Source organism: Alligator mississippiensis, chromosome 2 (genome assembly GCF_030867095.1).
Source record: "Alligator mississippiensis isolate rAllMis1 chromosome 2, rAllMis1, whole genome shotgun sequence".
NCBI lineage: Eukaryota > Metazoa > Chordata > Crocodylia > Alligatoridae > Alligator > Alligator mississippiensis.
In genome coordinates this window covers 286973372-286992114 of record NC_081825.1, presented here as the reverse complement: position 1 = coordinate 286992114, position 18743 = coordinate 286973372, and the positions used below count along the sequence as shown (strand labels likewise).

Genomic DNA, 18743 nt, shown 5'->3' with positions numbered 1-18743 from the left:
TGCTCTCTGCTGGACTCTCTCCAACTTGTCCACATCCTTTCTATAGTGGGGGACCCAAAACTAGACATTAGCTGACATGGGGTGGGGAGATGGGGAAATCAAGCCTTACCTACACTTCATACTTCCAAACTAAGCAGTTGCACTTTTGGCCCCTATTCATGTCACAAACAGCTTGCTAATGACTGTAACTCAAACAGCACATCTTTATCTAGAAGAGTTCTCATCAGAAATTAGTATTTTTTAAATGTTTTACCTAATAATAAAGAGAAAAAATAAGGTCTGTGCTTATAATAGTAAACTACCACCAGGCAAAAAGGTAAAGCCATTTACTTCCTCTTCTTGCATATACAGTGTAGGTGTATTAAAGGTTCTGAAATAGGAAAGCCCTAGCTGCACTCCTATAAATGGAGAACTGTTACGCAATACACAAGAGATAGTTGTGTAAGTGCTGGTTTTCTCTCCTGAGAGTAAAAGCTTGTTCCTTCTAGCATCAAATAGCCAGGCTTTCTCGGCCAAAGTTCCCATAAATCTCATGCAGAGGCATTAGCCAGCAGAAGAAAACAAACATCAGGTTTTTCCAATTTACTTAAGTCTTGGCATTCCCAGCAGTCCCCCAAGGCAAAACAGCATGATGGATAAAACTGTGTTTTTTTAATATTGGATTTTATATCTAAATCAGACTATTAGTAACCTTTTAATAAACTTTTTACAATCTTTTCTAAAAACTAATAAACTTACTATGTCTATTAAAATTATTGAAATAAAAAGTATAATCATAAAAATCACAGAATCATACAGAAGCAGAACTGGAAGGTACCTTCAGAGGTCTAGTCCAACCCCCTACCTGAAGCAGGATCATCTCTATCAAAACCATCCTGTACTATCCACAATCTAAACTCTTTATAAGGCTACCATCAACCCTGACACAACACAAGACATAACATCCTAACCTGTCACAGGTAAAGCACAGGAACCACAGCAGCCAATGTCCTGCTTCTATAAAAGGTTAATATATGCTCAAGAGATCCCAGGAAGAGGACCACACCCCCCCCCTACAGAGGACGGCAAAACACCCCCACAGTTCATACCAATCTGACCGTGGGGTAAAATTCCTTCCTGACCCCAAATATGGCAATGTGTCTTAACATAAGCAGAGGGCCAAAACCCTCTAGGCAGGAACGTCTGGCTTTGGTCCCAACTGGAGCATTGTAACAAGACAGTCAAACCCCCAGTCTTGGCTGCATCCAACATCCGATGCCTCTGAGGGACACTTAGAAACTCCTTGACACATGTAGCAGAAAAGCGGGGTGAGGGTAACCATCAACCCCAGCAATTCTGAGGTAAAGCATCCACATCTGGGGTAAAGCATCCACACCTGAGGATAGGAAGGTGATCCAAGCGGATCTGGACAGACTTATGAAATGGGCGGATGAGAACCTGATGTTGTTCAACACCGAAAAATGCAAGGTTCTCCACCTTGCGAGGAAAAACCTGCAGCATGCTTATAGGCTCAGTAGTGCTATGCTGGTTAGCACTACAGATGAGAGGGACTTGGGGGTCATGGTTGACCACAAGATGAACATGACCCTTCAGTGTGATGCTGCGGCTAGTAAAGCAAGCAAAACGCTGGCTTGCATCCATAGATGCTTCTCAAGCAAATCCCGGGATGTCATTCTCCCGTTGTAGTCAGCCTTGGTGAGGCCACAGCTGGAGTAGTGCATCCAGTTTTGGGCTCCACAATTCAAAAAGGATGTGGAGAAGCTTGAGAGGGTGCAGAGGAGATCCACATGCATGATCAGAGGTTAGGAAAGCAGACCTTATGAAGAGAGGCTGAGAGCCATGGGGCTATTTAGCCTGGAAAAGCGCAGGCTCAGGGGTGATCTGGTGGCCACCTATAAGTTTATCGGGGTGCTCATCAGGATCTGGGGGAACGTCTGTTCACCAAGGGATGACAAGGTCGAATGGTCACAAACTCTGCCATGACCGATTCAGGCCGGACATAAAAAAGAACTTCTTCACTGTCCAAGCCCCCAACATTTGGAATAGACTGCTGCTGGAGGCGGTTCAAGCACCCACTTTGAACGCCTTCGAGACACATTTGGATGCTTATCTTGCTGGGATCCTATGACCCCTGCTGACTTCCTGCCCCTGGGACAGGGGGCTGGACTCGATGATCCTCCAGGGTCCCTTCCTGCCCAAATGTCTATGAAATCTATTAAATCAAAGCCCAGAGCCATGGGAAATACAGGCATAGCTATGCCAAGATCATCCCCGACCAGTGGCAGTCCAACCTCTTCTTGAACACCTCCAGTGATGCCGAGTCCACAGCTTCCATGGGCAGTCTATTCCAGTGCCCCACTATTCTAACAGTGAAGTTTTTTTCTGATATCCAATGTGCAGCATTAATGAATATTCCTCTTTTTTTTCCTGAGTTAAAAGGTACTGCTCACTTAATTATCTACAGAATCAGAGGGAATTTAATGTTTTTGGTCAACCTAAGCTTTTATAAATCAATACATTCCAAGCATCATATACTGCATTAAATATTTAGAGGCATCAACACTTTTCTGAATGCAAGTGCTTTCAGTTTCTGTTGTACAGAAAAGCTTTTGCCTTAATTACTTTTGATTTTAGTTTATCCAGCAAGTGATGAGAGAATATTTTCTTAATTTGAAATAGCTCATTAAGAATCAAAGAACTGAGTGGGAATTAATAAGGCAGGAAACCTTGTTTTTATCATCCAGTCTATGAATTAAAGCCAAGTAGGAGATGTCAATCAGATCTACTGATTCTAAATACTTGCAGATGCCAGAAACAGCTGTTTAAAGGTATTTTGGTGCCCAAAGATACAGACGGACATCCAATAGGATTTTCAAAAGGGCGTAAGCAAGTTGGGTGCTTAAACCCTGTTGATTTCAGTTAAGTGCAAATATTTTTGAAAATGCCATAGAAATATGCCTCTTTGGACTGCTAAATGCCTTTGAAAAATCTGGTTCATGGTAACAAAAAACAATCAATCTGTCAGTTTGCTAACAGCTAACACTGTCTTTGTTTAATAAATCAGTTTTGAATACAAAACATGTTTGTAAATGTATGTTTCTTTCCTTTGAATCAACTCATTTAAGATATCTATATTTCATGTATAAAATCTTAATAAATTTGCTTTATTTTAAATGAGTTCTAGTTTCCAGCTTTGTGACCCAACTTGCAAGTAAAAATTGTCATACAGCATTTTCTAACATCATAAAAAGTAAAAACTAATAATCTGAATAAGTACGTGTTAAATGATATAACCGCTTAATCAAATGTGCATATAGTGTATAATTGTTAGCCCTAGTACCAAATGTAACATACAGACTGTATTTAATTGAAAATTAACGTTTGAATAGTTATAACAATAATTTAGAATTAACTTTTCATTATGGAAATAGCTAAAAGGTAGAATTGCAAAATAAGATTAAAATATATTCTTTAAATCAGGGATTTCTATACCTGCTGATTTAAATCATGAATAAAAGGGGTGATTTAAGTTGCTTTGTTTTATGTCAATCCTCCATTTAAAATATATTGTACTACTGTTCCCCACATGGAGAGGAAAAAAACACATCTCAATCTAAAGAAAAAAAGGAACTTGGGTAGTATCTTCCATCCTCTGGAGGTTGTTGGTCCCTGAATCAAGAAAATTAAGTGGGTTTCTTGAAAATTATAGGAAACCGTGATGATGCAGGGGGGAACTAGTTCTTTTGGTGATATGCTAAATGGAAAAATACAATATTTTATCATTTTGCTAAATATAAATGATTTCTCAAAGTTACAAGAAACTCGCATAAGGGTAAACTTTAAATAGTAAAATGACAGCCATTGCATATACATGATTTACAAAGAAATTAAATTTGCAGAAAGTGATTTAGATTTCAGCACATTTCTTGTGGCTAGTTAAAGCTGTCTTTCACAGTTTTTCTTTTAGGATCTTTATCACTTATTTGAACAGTTTTTCTAGGAAACATTCAATTTTATTATGCAAAGAAAAAGCAAATACTACCTACAAATGTAGTTAGAAGTGAAAGAAGTGGCCAGAAGCAATGATACAAAATCATGCCACTTTTCAAGCTAAGCAGACCTTTCTCTGCTAACAGTGCACAAGTAGTCAGATTTTCATCTCTGCTCTCGCCAACTTCTACTGCATGTTCTATCCTTTTTTCCTGACTAATGAGTAGTCTCTCCCGACTGACTTTTTCACACAACCTCAAAGGTCTAGGATAGATACCCACTGACATTCCACACAGATTTAAAAAACTAAGAATCTGTGCTTGAAACAGATGTTAATAATTGTCATGTCCTTTTATTGGCCAACTTCACAAATTATCTGGGGCTATCATCTCCTCACTATCTCCAGCCAAATAAACAGCAAGAGTAAGAATTCAGCTTCTAGCGATTCTTAACCAGGGCGCAGCGCTGCAGCACCCTGCGGTGTCATAAGATTATTTTAAGGGTGATAAAAGTATTCTGACCTGTTGTAGTCTTTCTGGGTTATTTGCAACAGCAGAACTGCTCTATTATTATTCCAGTCACAAAAACGAGTCAAAAATTAAGAGCTGGCATTTACCAAAGTCTAACAAGGTTCAGAACCTCTGCCAAACATATGCATGGTATGGTTATGTTTCTCTTTAAAACTAGCAAAATGTTTTGTTTAAACAAGAGGGGAAAGAAAGTGTTGCAATCATATGGTTTTACCATGGTTTCCTGCCTTTTTATAATTGATGAAAAGAGCTACCCTTAAGTGGATCCATCTGATGATACTAGAATGGTGCTGACCCTGGGCTACAGCTAGTAGGAAGAATTGAATCTCATTTCATAATGATTGGTGAGGCAAAAGTAAAGAAAGGGATGAGAAACAGGGTTATTCCAAAACAAGTACAAAATGAGTAAGGACAGATTTGTACAGAAAGTGCATTCTGTACCTTTTAAAGAGATATTCTCCCATGGGTACTTTTAGTCCTCACATCTTAATGGTATCTAGTTTTCAGCTGTTCATCGCTGCATTGATCTAAGTGTCCATTTCTGCTTCTGTTAAAGACAGAAAGGTTTTTCCACTTCTCAACATTTTAAAGTGCGGCCTACATCTTGAGAGAGACTATGGTAGGGTACCTTCTACCCCACTGACACCACCTGAACCACATTCTCTCCAAAGTTCAGTTGTGTAATATTTCTTCCATAGCAATAAAATGTACTACTAGGCAAGTATTCAAATTATTTATTATATTTTCCTGGTCGGCTCCTTGTAGACTACCAGCAGTTACCCACAGACAAAAGAAAGTGACCACAATTAACTTTGAATAACTAGGAGAGTACTTATTTGGAAATCAAGGATGACAAAAAAAATTATCTTTAGCCACAATTAGGTTACAGATTTAATATAAACACAAGGAAAGATACTATATTTCTATTCACTACTACTGTTCTTGTTTTCCTCTGTTCATAAAAGAAGCTTGGTATGTGCTTGAAGAAGAATTAACTGTCACATATATCTCATTTTAGTCCAGGTCTGTCTAGCTTCAGGCTTATAAAGCAATGCTGAGTTAATCTGAACTTTCCTTTGTTATGTCCTAGGATCTTTGTGTTTCTTATTTTAAGTTTGTGTGTGGGAGGCAGAATTAGTTTACAAGCACACTATTACCACACACCGGGTGTGTCTACACGTACACATTTACTGCACAGTAACCAAAAATTACTATGCAATATAGGCAGCATCTACATGTGCACGCCCATACTGTGCAGTAAATACGGTGACTTATGCCAACTTGGGCGTAAATTTGTATCTGCATTATGCAGGTATCAAATTTATCCCTATTAGTTACTGCGCAGTAATGCACATATAAGCATCTTACTGCTCAGTAACACTGTGTATGTGTGTGGACTGACTTGGGACTAACTTGAATCCCAAGTCAGTCCACACACAGCATTATTGCACTTTAACGCCTGCACATGTAGACACTGGCCTAAACCCGCTTACTGCGCAGTAACTTACTGTAAATTTAATGCGCAGTAAATGCATGTGCAGACACACCCACTAGGTATTCTCAGCTAGGAACACTTTATACAGTACTAACAAAATAACTGTAGATAAACAAAACATAATATCATAATACTAACAGGCTTGTCCTGTTAGGCAAATTTAATCAAAAGGTGCAAAACTGGAACAGTGCATACCCAATTGAGTACTACAATACAGGCAGTCCTCGAATTACAACGTTTATAAATTGACACCCGGTTTCAACTTTATGACGCCAGTTTTGACTTTACAACGCTTGATCCAATGCGATGGCACTCCAGCAAACAAGTTCACTGCATCGCTCATCTCCCTGGAGAACATCTGTCCAAACTTCCTTGGACACTTTAAGAAAGGAGCCAAGACTCCTAAGAAGACTCCAGCCATGAACCCTTCAAAAAGTTGAACCAAGAGCCCTTCAAAAAGTCCAGCAAAGTCACCTCAAAGAAGTCCTTCCAAAATAATACGATTGCTATTTACGATATAAATACATTAATGTAGCTATATTACTCATCTATAATTGATCGAGTACAAAATTCTGGGGTATTTTTGGTGAAAATAGGGTATCGGGCCTTGGTTCAGGAACCAATCCCCCCATTTATAATGTTGTTTCTTATAAGAAAATTGGTTCCGAGTTACAATGTTTCAAATTAAGCCCCAGTTTTCGGGAACCAATTGTGTCATAAATCCGAGGACTACCTGTACTCAAAACAGAACTCAAAACAAGAGCAATGAGACAGATTGACACAGAGCAAAAGTTGTCATATTATTCATGTTTCAAAAACACAGGCACTGCTAAAAATAAAATTTATGGTATATTAAAATAATAGCTCATCTAACTATGCAACCTTCCACCTAGTATTTGCAGTCTTCCAGGTGCAGAAACCTATAAAAATGATAATGTCAGGCCATGGGTTCAAAAGGCTTCATAAATGTCAGCTGGGCTTCAGCAGTTCCTTAAATGGAAAGTCTTTACTCACCTTTTAACATCCTATTGCCCTTTGTGTTAAAGTTTTCTTCGAATATATTTATCTGTACAACACCTTGACACCTAGTTACTGGAGGGTATTGTAGGGTAAACAAAACAGAGAGCAAAAAATCAGCATTTTAAAGAGCAGTTGTATCTCTAGAGCAGATCTAACTGTGGAAAGGTCGCCTCTCTATAGAATAAGCTAAAACACAAACATAGGTGCCAACTCCAGTGGTGCCCCGGGCACAAGCACCTACCAAAAAAACATTAGCGGGTGCTCAGCATGCACAGAGATTGCAGATGTTAAAAAACAAAACAAACCAAAAAACCTGACACACTTTACTGGAAGAAGCAGCGCATTACTTCAGCCCAGCTCTGCAGCGCCTGTAAAGATCAGGCATCTCAGTGGGGCTTTTTGGTGCTTTTAGCAAAATCTGATTCAGTCAACTGTTAGATCAATGCGCCAAAAAAGCCCCACTGAAGTGCCTGATCTTTACAGACATTGCAGGGCTGGGAGTTAAAAGTAAAGCACGAGGTGGGGTGGTGGTTGTGTGTGGTTTTTTTACCTCTGCAAGCGCCCACCAGATAAAAACCGAAGTCGGTGCCTACGAGCAGTGGTAAGAGTTACACAAGCACAGGATGGTGCAAACCTTACCGACTAATTCAGACAGGCACAAGCTTTCATGACACATTAGGGCCCCGCTGCAACTGAAGCCCGCCCCGCTTTCCAGCTGGCCTCAATCCCCCCTTTTAACCATTCTTAGCAAGAAAAGGAGTCGAAAGCTCTCCCCGTTTTTACAAACACGGTGTAAAACCCCAGTCCAGATTCAACAGGGCTCACAGCGCCGCAGGCCTTGGCAGGGACCACCCCATCCACCTCCCGGGTCCCACCCCGCTCCACGCGCCCCTCCTGCCCCGGGCACGTGCGGGAAGCCGCGAGGTGACGACACCCAGACGAACAACGTCACCGCTCTCGCGTCTGTACCCCTGAGTCAGAGCCACGCCCCCCCGCGCGGCGGAGCCCCACCCCCTTCCCTCCGTCACGTGAGGCCGCGGCGCCCGCTCGGCCCCGCCCCCCGCGCCCGGCTCGGCCAATGGGGAAGCGCTGGCGTTAACCCTTAGCGGGGCGGGCGGAGCCGAGCAGGAAGCGGTGAGGCGGCGCCGCTCCGGGCCGAGTCGAGCCGAGACGCGGGGCCGGCGGCTGCGCTTCCCGTCACTGCCCGTCCCTTCCCTGGCGCGCGGCGGAGCGGCCCCGACATGATGCCGGTAAGAGGCGGGAGCCCCTGCGCGCGGGTGGCCCCTCCTCGCGTCGCGGGGCCCGGGAGCTGTGTCAGCGGCTCGGCCCCGCGCGGCGGGCTGGGGGCAGCAGCCCCGCGGTTCACTCTGGTCTTTACCCCCCCTCAACACCTGCGTTTCCACCGGCCCCGCCGGCGGGCTCGCGACCCCCCGCTCGGACCCCGGGGCCGGGGGGCTGGACCCCGCCGCGGCCTCTGCCTGTCGCCTGTCGCCTTCCCGGCTTGACGCGCCAGCCCCTGCGCCAGGCGCTGGCCGGGCGGGGGAGCGCGGTCCCGTCTTCGCCCTGGTTTCGTGGAGGCGCCGGCCCCCGTTTGGGGCTGTGTGAAACCTGGGGGAAGGGTCCGCGCCGTCCCTCTGCGGCGCTCGCCCGCCCGCCCGCCGGGCACTGCGGCAGCGAGAGCGCCCACCGGGCAGGGACAGACGGTCCCGGGCTCCCTGTCCGGCCCCGCGAGGCGGTTTGGAGAAGACGGAGCATGCATGGATGTGACCCTTCGTTTGGGGGGCAGGGTGGGTTGTCGGCCACCTCGGCATCTCTCTGCCACTTTTTTTCCCCCCTTCGGTCTGACTGCCATGCGCCACCCGCCAAACGCTTCCACTGATGCCAGCAGAGGATTTCGGTCAACCAGATTTACCAAAAACTGGGAGAGTCTTACTTGCTTCTTTTCCTGCTCCGTAAGCGTGTGGTGCTTGTTCAGCTGATTTGGTAGCCAAGGGAAAAAGCAAGTGAACTACACTTTTTAAATTGATGCTTTTACAGCCTGGATTATGTTTTTATGCTTCTTAGAAGTCCTGCCAGTAAGATGCCAACTATAGGTTGGTTGAGTCTGAGTCAGTGTATTTGTTTCTCTGCCGGTTCTTGGCTTGTTGGGTTGGGTTTTCTTTAGGCTCTAAGAAAATGTCACAGCGTCGGTAGTGTAGTGCTTGAGTACTTCTGCCACCTCTAGGCCACTTGATTTGTTAGTGCCAATGATTTCTATTGGACTCCATGTGTATTTAAAATATTGCAGTTGCTCATAGTCATCAGAAACAGCTGCTATAGTTGGATTACAACTTGACTTTGTTATTGAAACACGTTTCAAAATATTTTTGTGTCAAAAGCTGTCCTTTTTTTTTTTTAATTTAACAAATTGCTTTTCCATACTTAGTTTTCGAAAGGTAAATAGAATTTGCTGAATCAGTTCTAAAATAGTAGTGGCTAACTTTTTTTTGTTTGTTTAACCTTGAAGAGTGGATTGTGTTGCGAAGAGTCTGTCATAATGTAGATGAATATGCATGTGTACGAAGATATCTTTAACTGTGCATCTCAGTCCTAGCTTAATGGATTCTGAATATTCTGTCTCTAGATCTCTGTAAATAGTTGCAAGTATCAGGTGGTGCCAAACTGTATAATGGCATAGTTACATGAATAAATAGCCACAGAACTAGATCATGTTTGTTGTCATTTCTGTCTGGTCCAAAATAAGCTTTGACCCAGATCTCTAGGGCTAAGTACAGGCAGTCAAAAATCCCGAAGCTGAATCGATTCGATCTGCACATGTTAGTCTAAACTGCATAGAGTGAACCAGTAAGCAAGTGAACAGACATTCACTTTTGATTCTGCAGGTGGTGAGGTACAACACATCCTGAGATACTGGGGGAATTAGTTAATTTGAATCTGGAGGGGATCTTGGACATAAATTCAGTAAACTGATTTAAACTAATTCAGTTCAGTCTGAGATTACATTCATCCAGGTTTATCTTAACCCAGTTTTGGCCATTTTGAAAGTAGTTTATGCCCACTGATCTTCTGTTGTGTTGAAGATTTAAACCAGTTTCCAAACACTTATACCAGTTTGTGTGTAACTTCTGCCCCTAGCCTAGATAAAGGAATTTAGTACACTAAGCCATCATAGTGTATGGATCCTAGACATCCAATGAAGCTTCTTCTTTCCGAAACTTTTTTTGAGTTAACAGAAAATCCACACTGTGTGGGATTACATCTGTTAATTCAAAATTTATTTCAACACATTAATTGGAGATAGAATCATAGAAGTAGGGTCAGAAGGGACCTTGTAGATCTTCAAGTCCGACCCCCTGCCTGGGCAGGAGGGAAACTGGGCTCAAGTGACCCCAGCCAGGTAGGCATCGAGCTGCTTCTTAAAGATCCCCAGGGTAGGAGCCACCACCACTTCCCTTGGAAGTTGGTTCCAGATTCTAGCCACCGTGACTGTGAAGTAGTTCATATGGATGTCTAATCTAAACCTACTCTCCAACAACTTGTGGCTGTTATTCCTTGTTATCCCAGGGGGCGCTAAGGGAAACAAGGTCTCTCCCAAACCCCTTCTGGTCCCCCCTAGTGAGTTTATAGATGGTCACAAGGTTCCCCCTCAGCCTTCTCTTGTGAAGGCTGAACAGGTTCAGGTCCCGTAGCCTCTCGTTGTAGGGTCTGCATGATTTAAAGATGATTAAAAAGAAATGGTAAACTATGGTGGATTGATAATCTTCAGTTTATGATCTTCATTGAGCAAATGTAGAGTGAATAATAGGTAAACTTGAGATCTGATGGTTTTAAATCTGCTTGCAACCTTTGTTCCTAGAGGTCAGGCCTGGAGAGGTGGGGAAAAACATTGTTTGACCTCCATTTTCTCTGCTGTTCATTGATGCTGCTTCTTATTTGTTGTGGAAAAGGAAGCTGAAAACTGTAGAGGAGGTTTTCATAGAATCTTAGAATTAGTAGGGTTGGAAGGGCTGTCCTCAGGTCACCTGTCCAGTCTTGCTAAAGGCAGGATGCTCTGTGACCAACCCATCTCAGTCAAGTCTTTCCAAGCATTTTACCAACAAAGATTTTGATGCTATTAGCACACAATTTTCTCCATTCCTAAACATCCTTTCCTTCTCCTTTACTTGGCTGTATCATTCTGGAATGCATGCATAACTATTCTGCTGGTGTTGCACAGTGAATTTCCATGAAGTAATGGGAGATGAACTTGAACCATGCCATCTGCCAGCGTTGTATTGGTGGGAATGATTATGCAGCAAGCCCATGACAAACTCTTGGTTTTCCTATTGGAAGTGTATGGCTAATAGATACAAAATTCTTACTTTGGATTTCACCTCCTCAAAGGTTCCTCTAAGAATTATATGCATATTATTAATCATTTTGTATGTATAAATAAGTTGTTTTTTGTTTTGTTTTTTTCCTCTCCATCAATGAAGTGAGATACAAGATTTACAGCATAATGTGCAATAAACTATAATGGCCTGATATCTTTTATAAAACTTAAATTTTATAGTAACTCATTTTGTATGTGAAAACAGTCACTGTAGTTGCTTGCTTACATAAGTCATACTCATGCTCTGGGCCCCAGCACCACACTGGCACAGTTGTGCAATCTCAGCCCTACCTCCTGCCTGCCTGTGCAGCCCTATTCCATACACCCAACTGAGCATGACTTGTCTGCAGGGGTCCTAGGCTGGTCTTCATGGAGATCCTGCCTGTCCACTCTATCCAGCACCCCAGTGGCGAGGGCTGTGCAGCCTGGCCACAGCGGCTAGCAGGGTATACTTTTGCCACAGGGGTTGCTGGAAAGGCAAATCTGGCCACCATGCCTGGGGCAGCAGGATCTGCTGCATATGCCACAGCCTGGGCTACTCCCCATGCCTGGGCTGAGGGACCTACCGCAGGCTGAATAACATCCTGTTGTGGGCCATATTTTGCCTACCCATGAACTAAGCTTGGATGGTAGCTCCAAAATTGCAACCTTTGCAGATTACTCCTGCCCATACACCTTTTAAACTCTAGTGAGTCAGAGAAGGAAGCAAAAGAAAAAGTGCTTTTTCTTGAATACTGAAGAGCAGATGCATCAGTGAAAAGAATTGCTACAGTGGAGTTTAGGTATAGGCATAAAATATCCGTCCAGTTTCCCCACTTGATTTCCAGAAAATTGTTACTGCTACCGTTTATATTCCTGTAGTGTATGCAGGGATGTTGTCTTGGTTGTAGGGCTTGAGACTTCTTATGGGCTGCACACCCTCAAATGTGACAGGAAGGGAAAAGGAGCAATGTAATTTAATTATTTAAACACATACCAAAAAAGGCTCTATATCACCCAAATCATTGCACTTTTAACACTTTACCTGTTCAGATGACTGCCAAAGAATTATCATCTACAGGTTTGTAAAGTACATGTTTCCCTGCCCCCCTCCCTAAAGAAGAAAAAGAAGAAGTGACAAAAACAAAACAAAAAAACAAAACACTCAAAAAACCCCACAACTCTTATTTCCCCAAGGAATCTTAAGTGTATGCTGCTTGGTCCCTTTTTAAAATAGAGCGAATGCAAATCCAGTGTATAGTGTTCCCTTTCCTCAAAGGAAATTCTGCTGCCTTCCAAGAGGTGTAGCCATAGACAGGTCAACTTAACCTTCTTAACTGAGAATCTTAAGGTAAAAACTACTTTCAATATAAATAAAGCAGTGTTTTCCGTGTTGCGAATTAAGCCAAATGAAAGAATTGTTAGCAGATGCCCTTAAAAAAAACCCACAACTACATAAGTCTGTATGCATTGTAGAGAATAAACTTGCAGCTGTGATTGATGGATTTTTTTATTTTTTTACTGCAACAAAGTTTAATAGGTATTTTGTGGGAATAGAATTAAGACTAATAAGAATTAAGTCAAGAAATCGGGGTCCACAAAATACTGCGATGATCTAATAGTAAAAAAATTTCTCAAGACAAGGGAAGGTTCCCCCCCATTTGACTGGGGGGGAGGGGAGGGAAGAAATGGAGGGGAAAGAAAAAACAAAACAAAAACACCTTATCTTGTATTTATAATCACATACAAGTAAAAATCATTAAATGTGTTGTCTGTGATTAAACTAGTGCCAAAAGCACCATGTGCTCAGCAAGAGAAAAACAAAGAAATTAACTAAAATGCAGCCACTGAACATGACTATAAAACACATAGCCCATGTGTGGTTCCTGTTAGTACATTTACCTTTATTTTATTCTCCACCCCCTCAAAACTGGCAGGTGTTCCCTTCACAGGGAGCTGGCACCAGGCTTGGAGGCATTGCATTGTCAGGCCAGCACTATCCCCAACACCCTCCCCATGGTGGCAAAAATCCTAAATTTGGTCTTAGCCAAAAGGCTGAGAGATTTTCTTCTTTTTTTGTGCAAAAAAAAAAAAAAAAAAAAAAAAAAAAAAAAAGGACAAAATCTAGATAGATTGTAGAGTACATCTATTTATCTTACTAGTCTTCAAGCATGTACAGTCTCACATAGCTAAAACAGTTCTCATACCCATGCACCCGTTCGCATTCCCTTCACTGTTCCAGTTACGGTGGCTCACCTCTGCCCTCCACTCCTTTATTTAGGCTTTAGTCCATGTCACTGTCCTCATCATTGCTGCCACTGTTCTCCTTGTTCTCACCATCTCTCTCTCTCTCTCTCTCCCCCACTGTCCTCACCACTCAAAAAAAAACCCAAACAACTTTTTTTCCGTGCCCCCCCCCTCCTCCTTTTTTTTTTCTTCTTCTTTACAGTCCCCAACTTCTTCCAGATTGCCACTGCTCTGTTCCCTGGGAAGAAGGGGAGGAAGGTATCCTTGAATAGTCTGTGCCAGTGGTTCTTCTGCCAGATGATCTTTGCCACCTTTTCTCCCTCCTCCCCTATCACCTTCTGGTAGGGTATCTGTAGTTCTCTCAGTCCCATTTTAACAGAGTCCTTGACTGAGAGCTTTGTGAATCGGTACATCAGCAAGTTCCTGGTCTTTCACAGGGTGTTCCTGATGCAGGAGATAAATCAACTGAAGCAGGCGGATGGGGACTGTAACAAGCTGTCTGTTCCAGGGCCAGTCCAGATATTGGCCTGCCCAGTTGCCTAGGGCAGCCTGCCTACATGCCTCATCTGCCATGCCTTTAACTGAAGATATTGTTAGGTAGAAGGTTGTCCATTTAATTGCCCTGATGCCAAAGCAATACATGGCTCCAAACCTCCCCTAATATAGAGTCCCATGCCTCACAACTGCCATCCATATCCACAGATTTCCCTGGCCCCTTAGCTGGGCTGCATTGGGCTTCGTCTGGCCTAGATTTAGCTTCAGGTATCCTCAGACCTATGTAGGCCTCCATGCTCCCCCTCCACTGGGGCTTTTTCCTTCCTACACCTTCTGGAGCCTTAATATCCATCTCCTTCACTGGGAGGCCCTTTGGGCCTCAGGCCTCATTCAAGGGGCCCGAGGGAATCCAGGCTCACTTCTTCCAGCCTGAACCCTGCATCAGGCCCTATTCAGTAGGCCTTGGCCCTATGCTTTTCTGTTAGGGTGTGCTCCCCTAGCCTTTCCCTTCCACAGGGTCACCTGCACAGCAGTGAAGCCTGAGGCTTTCCAGCACCCAATACTCACCTTTCACTGGGGAGACACAGGTATGGCACTTCCTGGAAGCTGCCCTGCCACAAGCAACCCCACCACACCATCCAGTCCCAGCAGGGTGTAGTTTTAAGTCACTCCCCAGGACCAGAAACCTCCTCCATCTCCATAGTTCCTAGCCTGGACCTCCAATTATGGAGCAGCAGCCAGCCAGCTGATATTGCTTCTTCAGCCCTCTGCAGCAACTGCTAACACTGCCCTGAGGCCTAGCCTTGTACCCAGGCTCCCAGCTTCTCCACCAGTCGGGCAACCTCCTGCCTAACATGTGACCACCTGATTGGGCCTGCTTCCACCTGCATGCTGCTTACTGCCTGCTCAGATTCCTTAAAGTGGCAGGCACACCCTGTGGCAGGCACACCTTTTTGGTCAGGTGCCCTTACAGCACTGCATCTCTGATCAGTTGAAATTTGGAAGCCTACCAGTGCCTCAATCATAATATAATACAGTACATTCTAAATATCTATGTATTTTGATGTTTGATTTTTGTTTTGTTTTTTATCATGGAAAATCAGAGCTTCACCTGCCCTCTTCACTCACTAGCACATGGGTTTAGCTGTAGTTGCTGCACCCCCTGCTTTGCGGTGCTTAGCAACCCTGATATGCTGGTGCCCTGCCCATGCCAGTGCCCCTTACTCCTCCTTCACCCAGCCCTGCCCCCAGGCCCCAGCCACTGTGTGTGTGTAGGCATAGGCAATGCCTAGAGGTGTGTTTATATAGTACATGTGCTAAAACTTGCAGCTACGTTCTTAAGCTAGTTTTATGCACTAGCAAAATAGGATTTTTTCTTAATAGCAGTAATACTATTGAGTGAGATAAAAAAAAATAAAAAATAATTCCATGCTTTAATTCTCTACTATGCTATAAATCACAATTCTAGCTACTAACATTCAAAATCACAGGATCAATTGAAATTTGCTTTTTTCCTTTATCAGTTTTCAAGTACCTGTATATTAGTGCAATTATAAGCTATCCAGCTTGTAACTTGCAAGTGATAGACTTTTAAACTATTGGAAAACCTAATGATTCATACTAAAAATGCTTGGAAATGTGCAATTAAAAAAATTCCTAGTTTATTGTACAATATATCCATTTAATTAGCACAGTATAAACAACAAAATGCGTCTCTTACCATTTTGTAAAGTAAAAATCTGAGACCTATTTTTGTGGATGCCAGTACTGGGATTATATTGTGCAACAATAACTGATGACTTATTGGAGAAATAAATTCTAGTTGTTCCTGACAGTGTTATCAAAAAGAATGAACTTTGAATTCATTACTGAATTCCAAAGCGGGCAATTTGGTGTTTTTTTGTTTGCTTTTTTTTACTAAAAGCAATTCACAGGCCAAGAGTGGTAAGAACATAAAGATTAATTAAGGTTGAAGAATGTTGTGATTTAATTCTTTATTCAAGAACATTTAGAATATAAACTTGACCTATTTGTTTATAAACTGTGTTTTCAGTTTACTTTGAGGGGGTAAATTTTATAGTTATGATTGAACAGGGAGTTTAAACTGCTCTTTTCCTCCCAAGTGACATTTGAGACATTCTGGATGTGGATCTTGTTCCCTGCTATTGTTCCCTGGCTACTTCCCAGATGAATAGAACAGCAAAGTGAAAGTTAAAATCTCTGCAGTGCAGTAGTGCTGCCACTTTAAGAACTTACATTTCGCTGTATTACTAGGTATCCTTAGTCCTATGATATTCTTCCCCCCCCAAAACAACTGCCCAGCTTTTGTTTTTAGAAACTTGCTTTTTTTACTTCTTGTCTTTGTAATTGCTGAAAAAAATCTAGAAAAGTAAAGCTAAAACACTGCAAAGCCAGAAAAACAATAAGAGGCTACAAAACACATTTTTAAAGCCAGCCTTAAGATTTTTTTTAGCCTGTCTGATCTGTTCTCCTGTTTGACAGTACTGCAGTCTTCCTTACCTCTGCTCACGCACTTGCACGCTCTCCCGTTCTCTCTTTTAATCCCTATCCACCTAATTTAATTAGGAAGTTAGGCTAATTCTTCTAGTGCAGGTGAAAATTAAGACTTTATTACTTTCACTTTATTGCCCCATTCAGCAGACAGCAGAGTGTACGTGTTTGGATGTGGTAGGCATAAAACCAAGAGAAATTGAATTTACTAGATTTCAGGTCCAGAAGGAACCATTAGATCAGCTAGCCTGACCTCCTGTATATCACTGCCATTTCATTTCATGCACATACCATTATACTGAAACCAATTACTTCAGTTAAACTAAAACATTTCAGTTGATGAGAGACTACAAGCATTGTGTGCCCAGAATCAGAAAATGGGGCTAATCGAGATCACATTTGTTGGAAGGGCATAGCTTAGGTTGGTGATACCTAGTTGATCCTAGCACGGGTGGACAAAATGTGGTCCGAGGGCCAGATGCGGCCTGCCAGGCCATTCTAGCTGGCCCATGGGGCCCCTAAAAAATTTAGAAAATTAATATTAATGTGCCCTGGGCTACCTGTCATGTGGCCCTTGATGGCTTGCCAAAACTCAGTAAGCGGCACTCTGCCCAAAATAATTGCCTGCCCCTGTCCTAGCAGGTGATCCACATCCCATGCTGCAAAAGAAGAATAAAACAATCTAAGGGTCCTGCCTGTTTGGCTGGAGGAAAATCCTCAGCCCAAAATCTGGTGACAAATTTGACTCTAAGCATGTGAGCAAGACCCAACAACTAGATATGTAAGGAAGACTTTTTGCCATCTCACTCTGCTGTTCCAGACTGTCTGGCATCAGATAGATTTTTTTATACTGTATAATTAAAATAATAGACTACTTTCAGTGTTCAATCCATTTGTCAGAAATAAAAAAAATATTAAATAAGTGGAGCTTGATATATTTATGCATTATGAAGTCATTTAAAAATCTGTCTTTCTCCATGGTTACTAATGTTTACTTTCTCTCTCCAGCACTAGTGTGTGTGATTCCACAGCTGACTAGTGGGTTAATCAGTGTACAGGCTCCAAACCCAATGGATTATGTATATATCACAGGAGATTAGTAGGATAATAGTATAAATATATTGAAATTCTGTACAAAAAAGGGTGAAATCCATATTGGTAGCTGCTCTGAATGTCTCAGAATATCTACCAATTTTAATTTTCTTACCTACTACTTTTTGTATCAATAACTTGTCTAATTTTTGGAAATGCTGGATCTGTGTTTGAAATAGAGAATGGTTGGAGCTAGAAAGATCTGTAATAAGTGAGCTACTCAAAGCTTGTGATTCTTATCAGTCTTAATTATTTTTAAAACCATACCTTTAGGTTGGCATCTATTCTAGTCACTGTCTTTCTTGATAGCACAGTCTGTTGTTTGTGGTGTTAGTTTCCTAGCTTTTCATACTGAAATTTTACCTAAATTATTATTCTGTCATTGAACACCATTGTTGTTGTTGTATCTTTTACTGAAGGAAAAATAGTTGTAGGTCCCTGAATTGGTGCTCCTCTGAAGGGACATCTGAAAGCAGTCATGCAAGGCAGCTAGAAATTCCACTAATGTAAGGGAATTCTTAGCTGGTATAGAGCCAGCTAACTTCACTTGGAAGCACCCTTTCTAGCACAGGCCAAGAGTGACTTGTCATATGGTGTTTTTAAGCCAGCAAAGAATTCTTATGCTAGCTACAACAGTTGCTTAGGTTAGAGCAGCACTAGGCTGGTCTGATTTTAAGCTTGATTCAAACTGGCCATCAGCTGCTTTGATTGCCTTTTAAAAAAAAAAACAAAAAGAAAAGAAAAAAGAATAAGGATTGCTGCAAATGTATTAAACACAAGATAAATACAGGTTGCTCCTCAAAAAATGGAAGACCTAAAATTAAGGTGCATTGTACACAATGAAACCAAATAATAAAAACAGTGGAAATAATTTTAATACAAATGTACCAAAATTAAACCCAGCTGTGTTACAAAATAAAAACATTTTAACACAAATTGTACCCTTTTGCTGGGTGCTGTATCTTTGTGCCATACACCCTGGAAAATGCACTATACCAGGTTTTTGCTTCTT

The 18743-nt window shown here is 42.2% G+C and overlaps 1 protein-coding gene and 1 long non-coding RNA gene across 2 annotated transcripts in view; one reads left to right on the top strand and one right to left on the bottom strand.

Moving 5' to 3' along the window:
• The first annotated feature begins 8154 nt into the window (after positions 1-8154).
• Positions 8155-18743, top strand: part of PPP1R13B (protein phosphatase 1 regulatory subunit 13B) — a 115661-nt gene continuing 105072 nt past the window's right edge. The window contains exon 1 of the mRNA XM_014596436.3: positions 8155-8285. Within this exon, the coding sequence (XP_014451922.1) occupies positions 8277-8285 (9 nt within the window). The 5' untranslated portion in view covers positions 8155-8276. The remainder of the gene's footprint in view (positions 8286-18743) is intronic.
• Positions 13473-14883, bottom strand: LOC132248845 (uncharacterized). Its single transcript, XR_009460300.1, has 2 exons — positions 14696-14883; positions 13473-14077 (listed from the first exon to the last, which is right to left on the bottom strand). It is a non-coding gene; the product is annotated as an uncharacterized LOC132248845 (long non-coding RNA).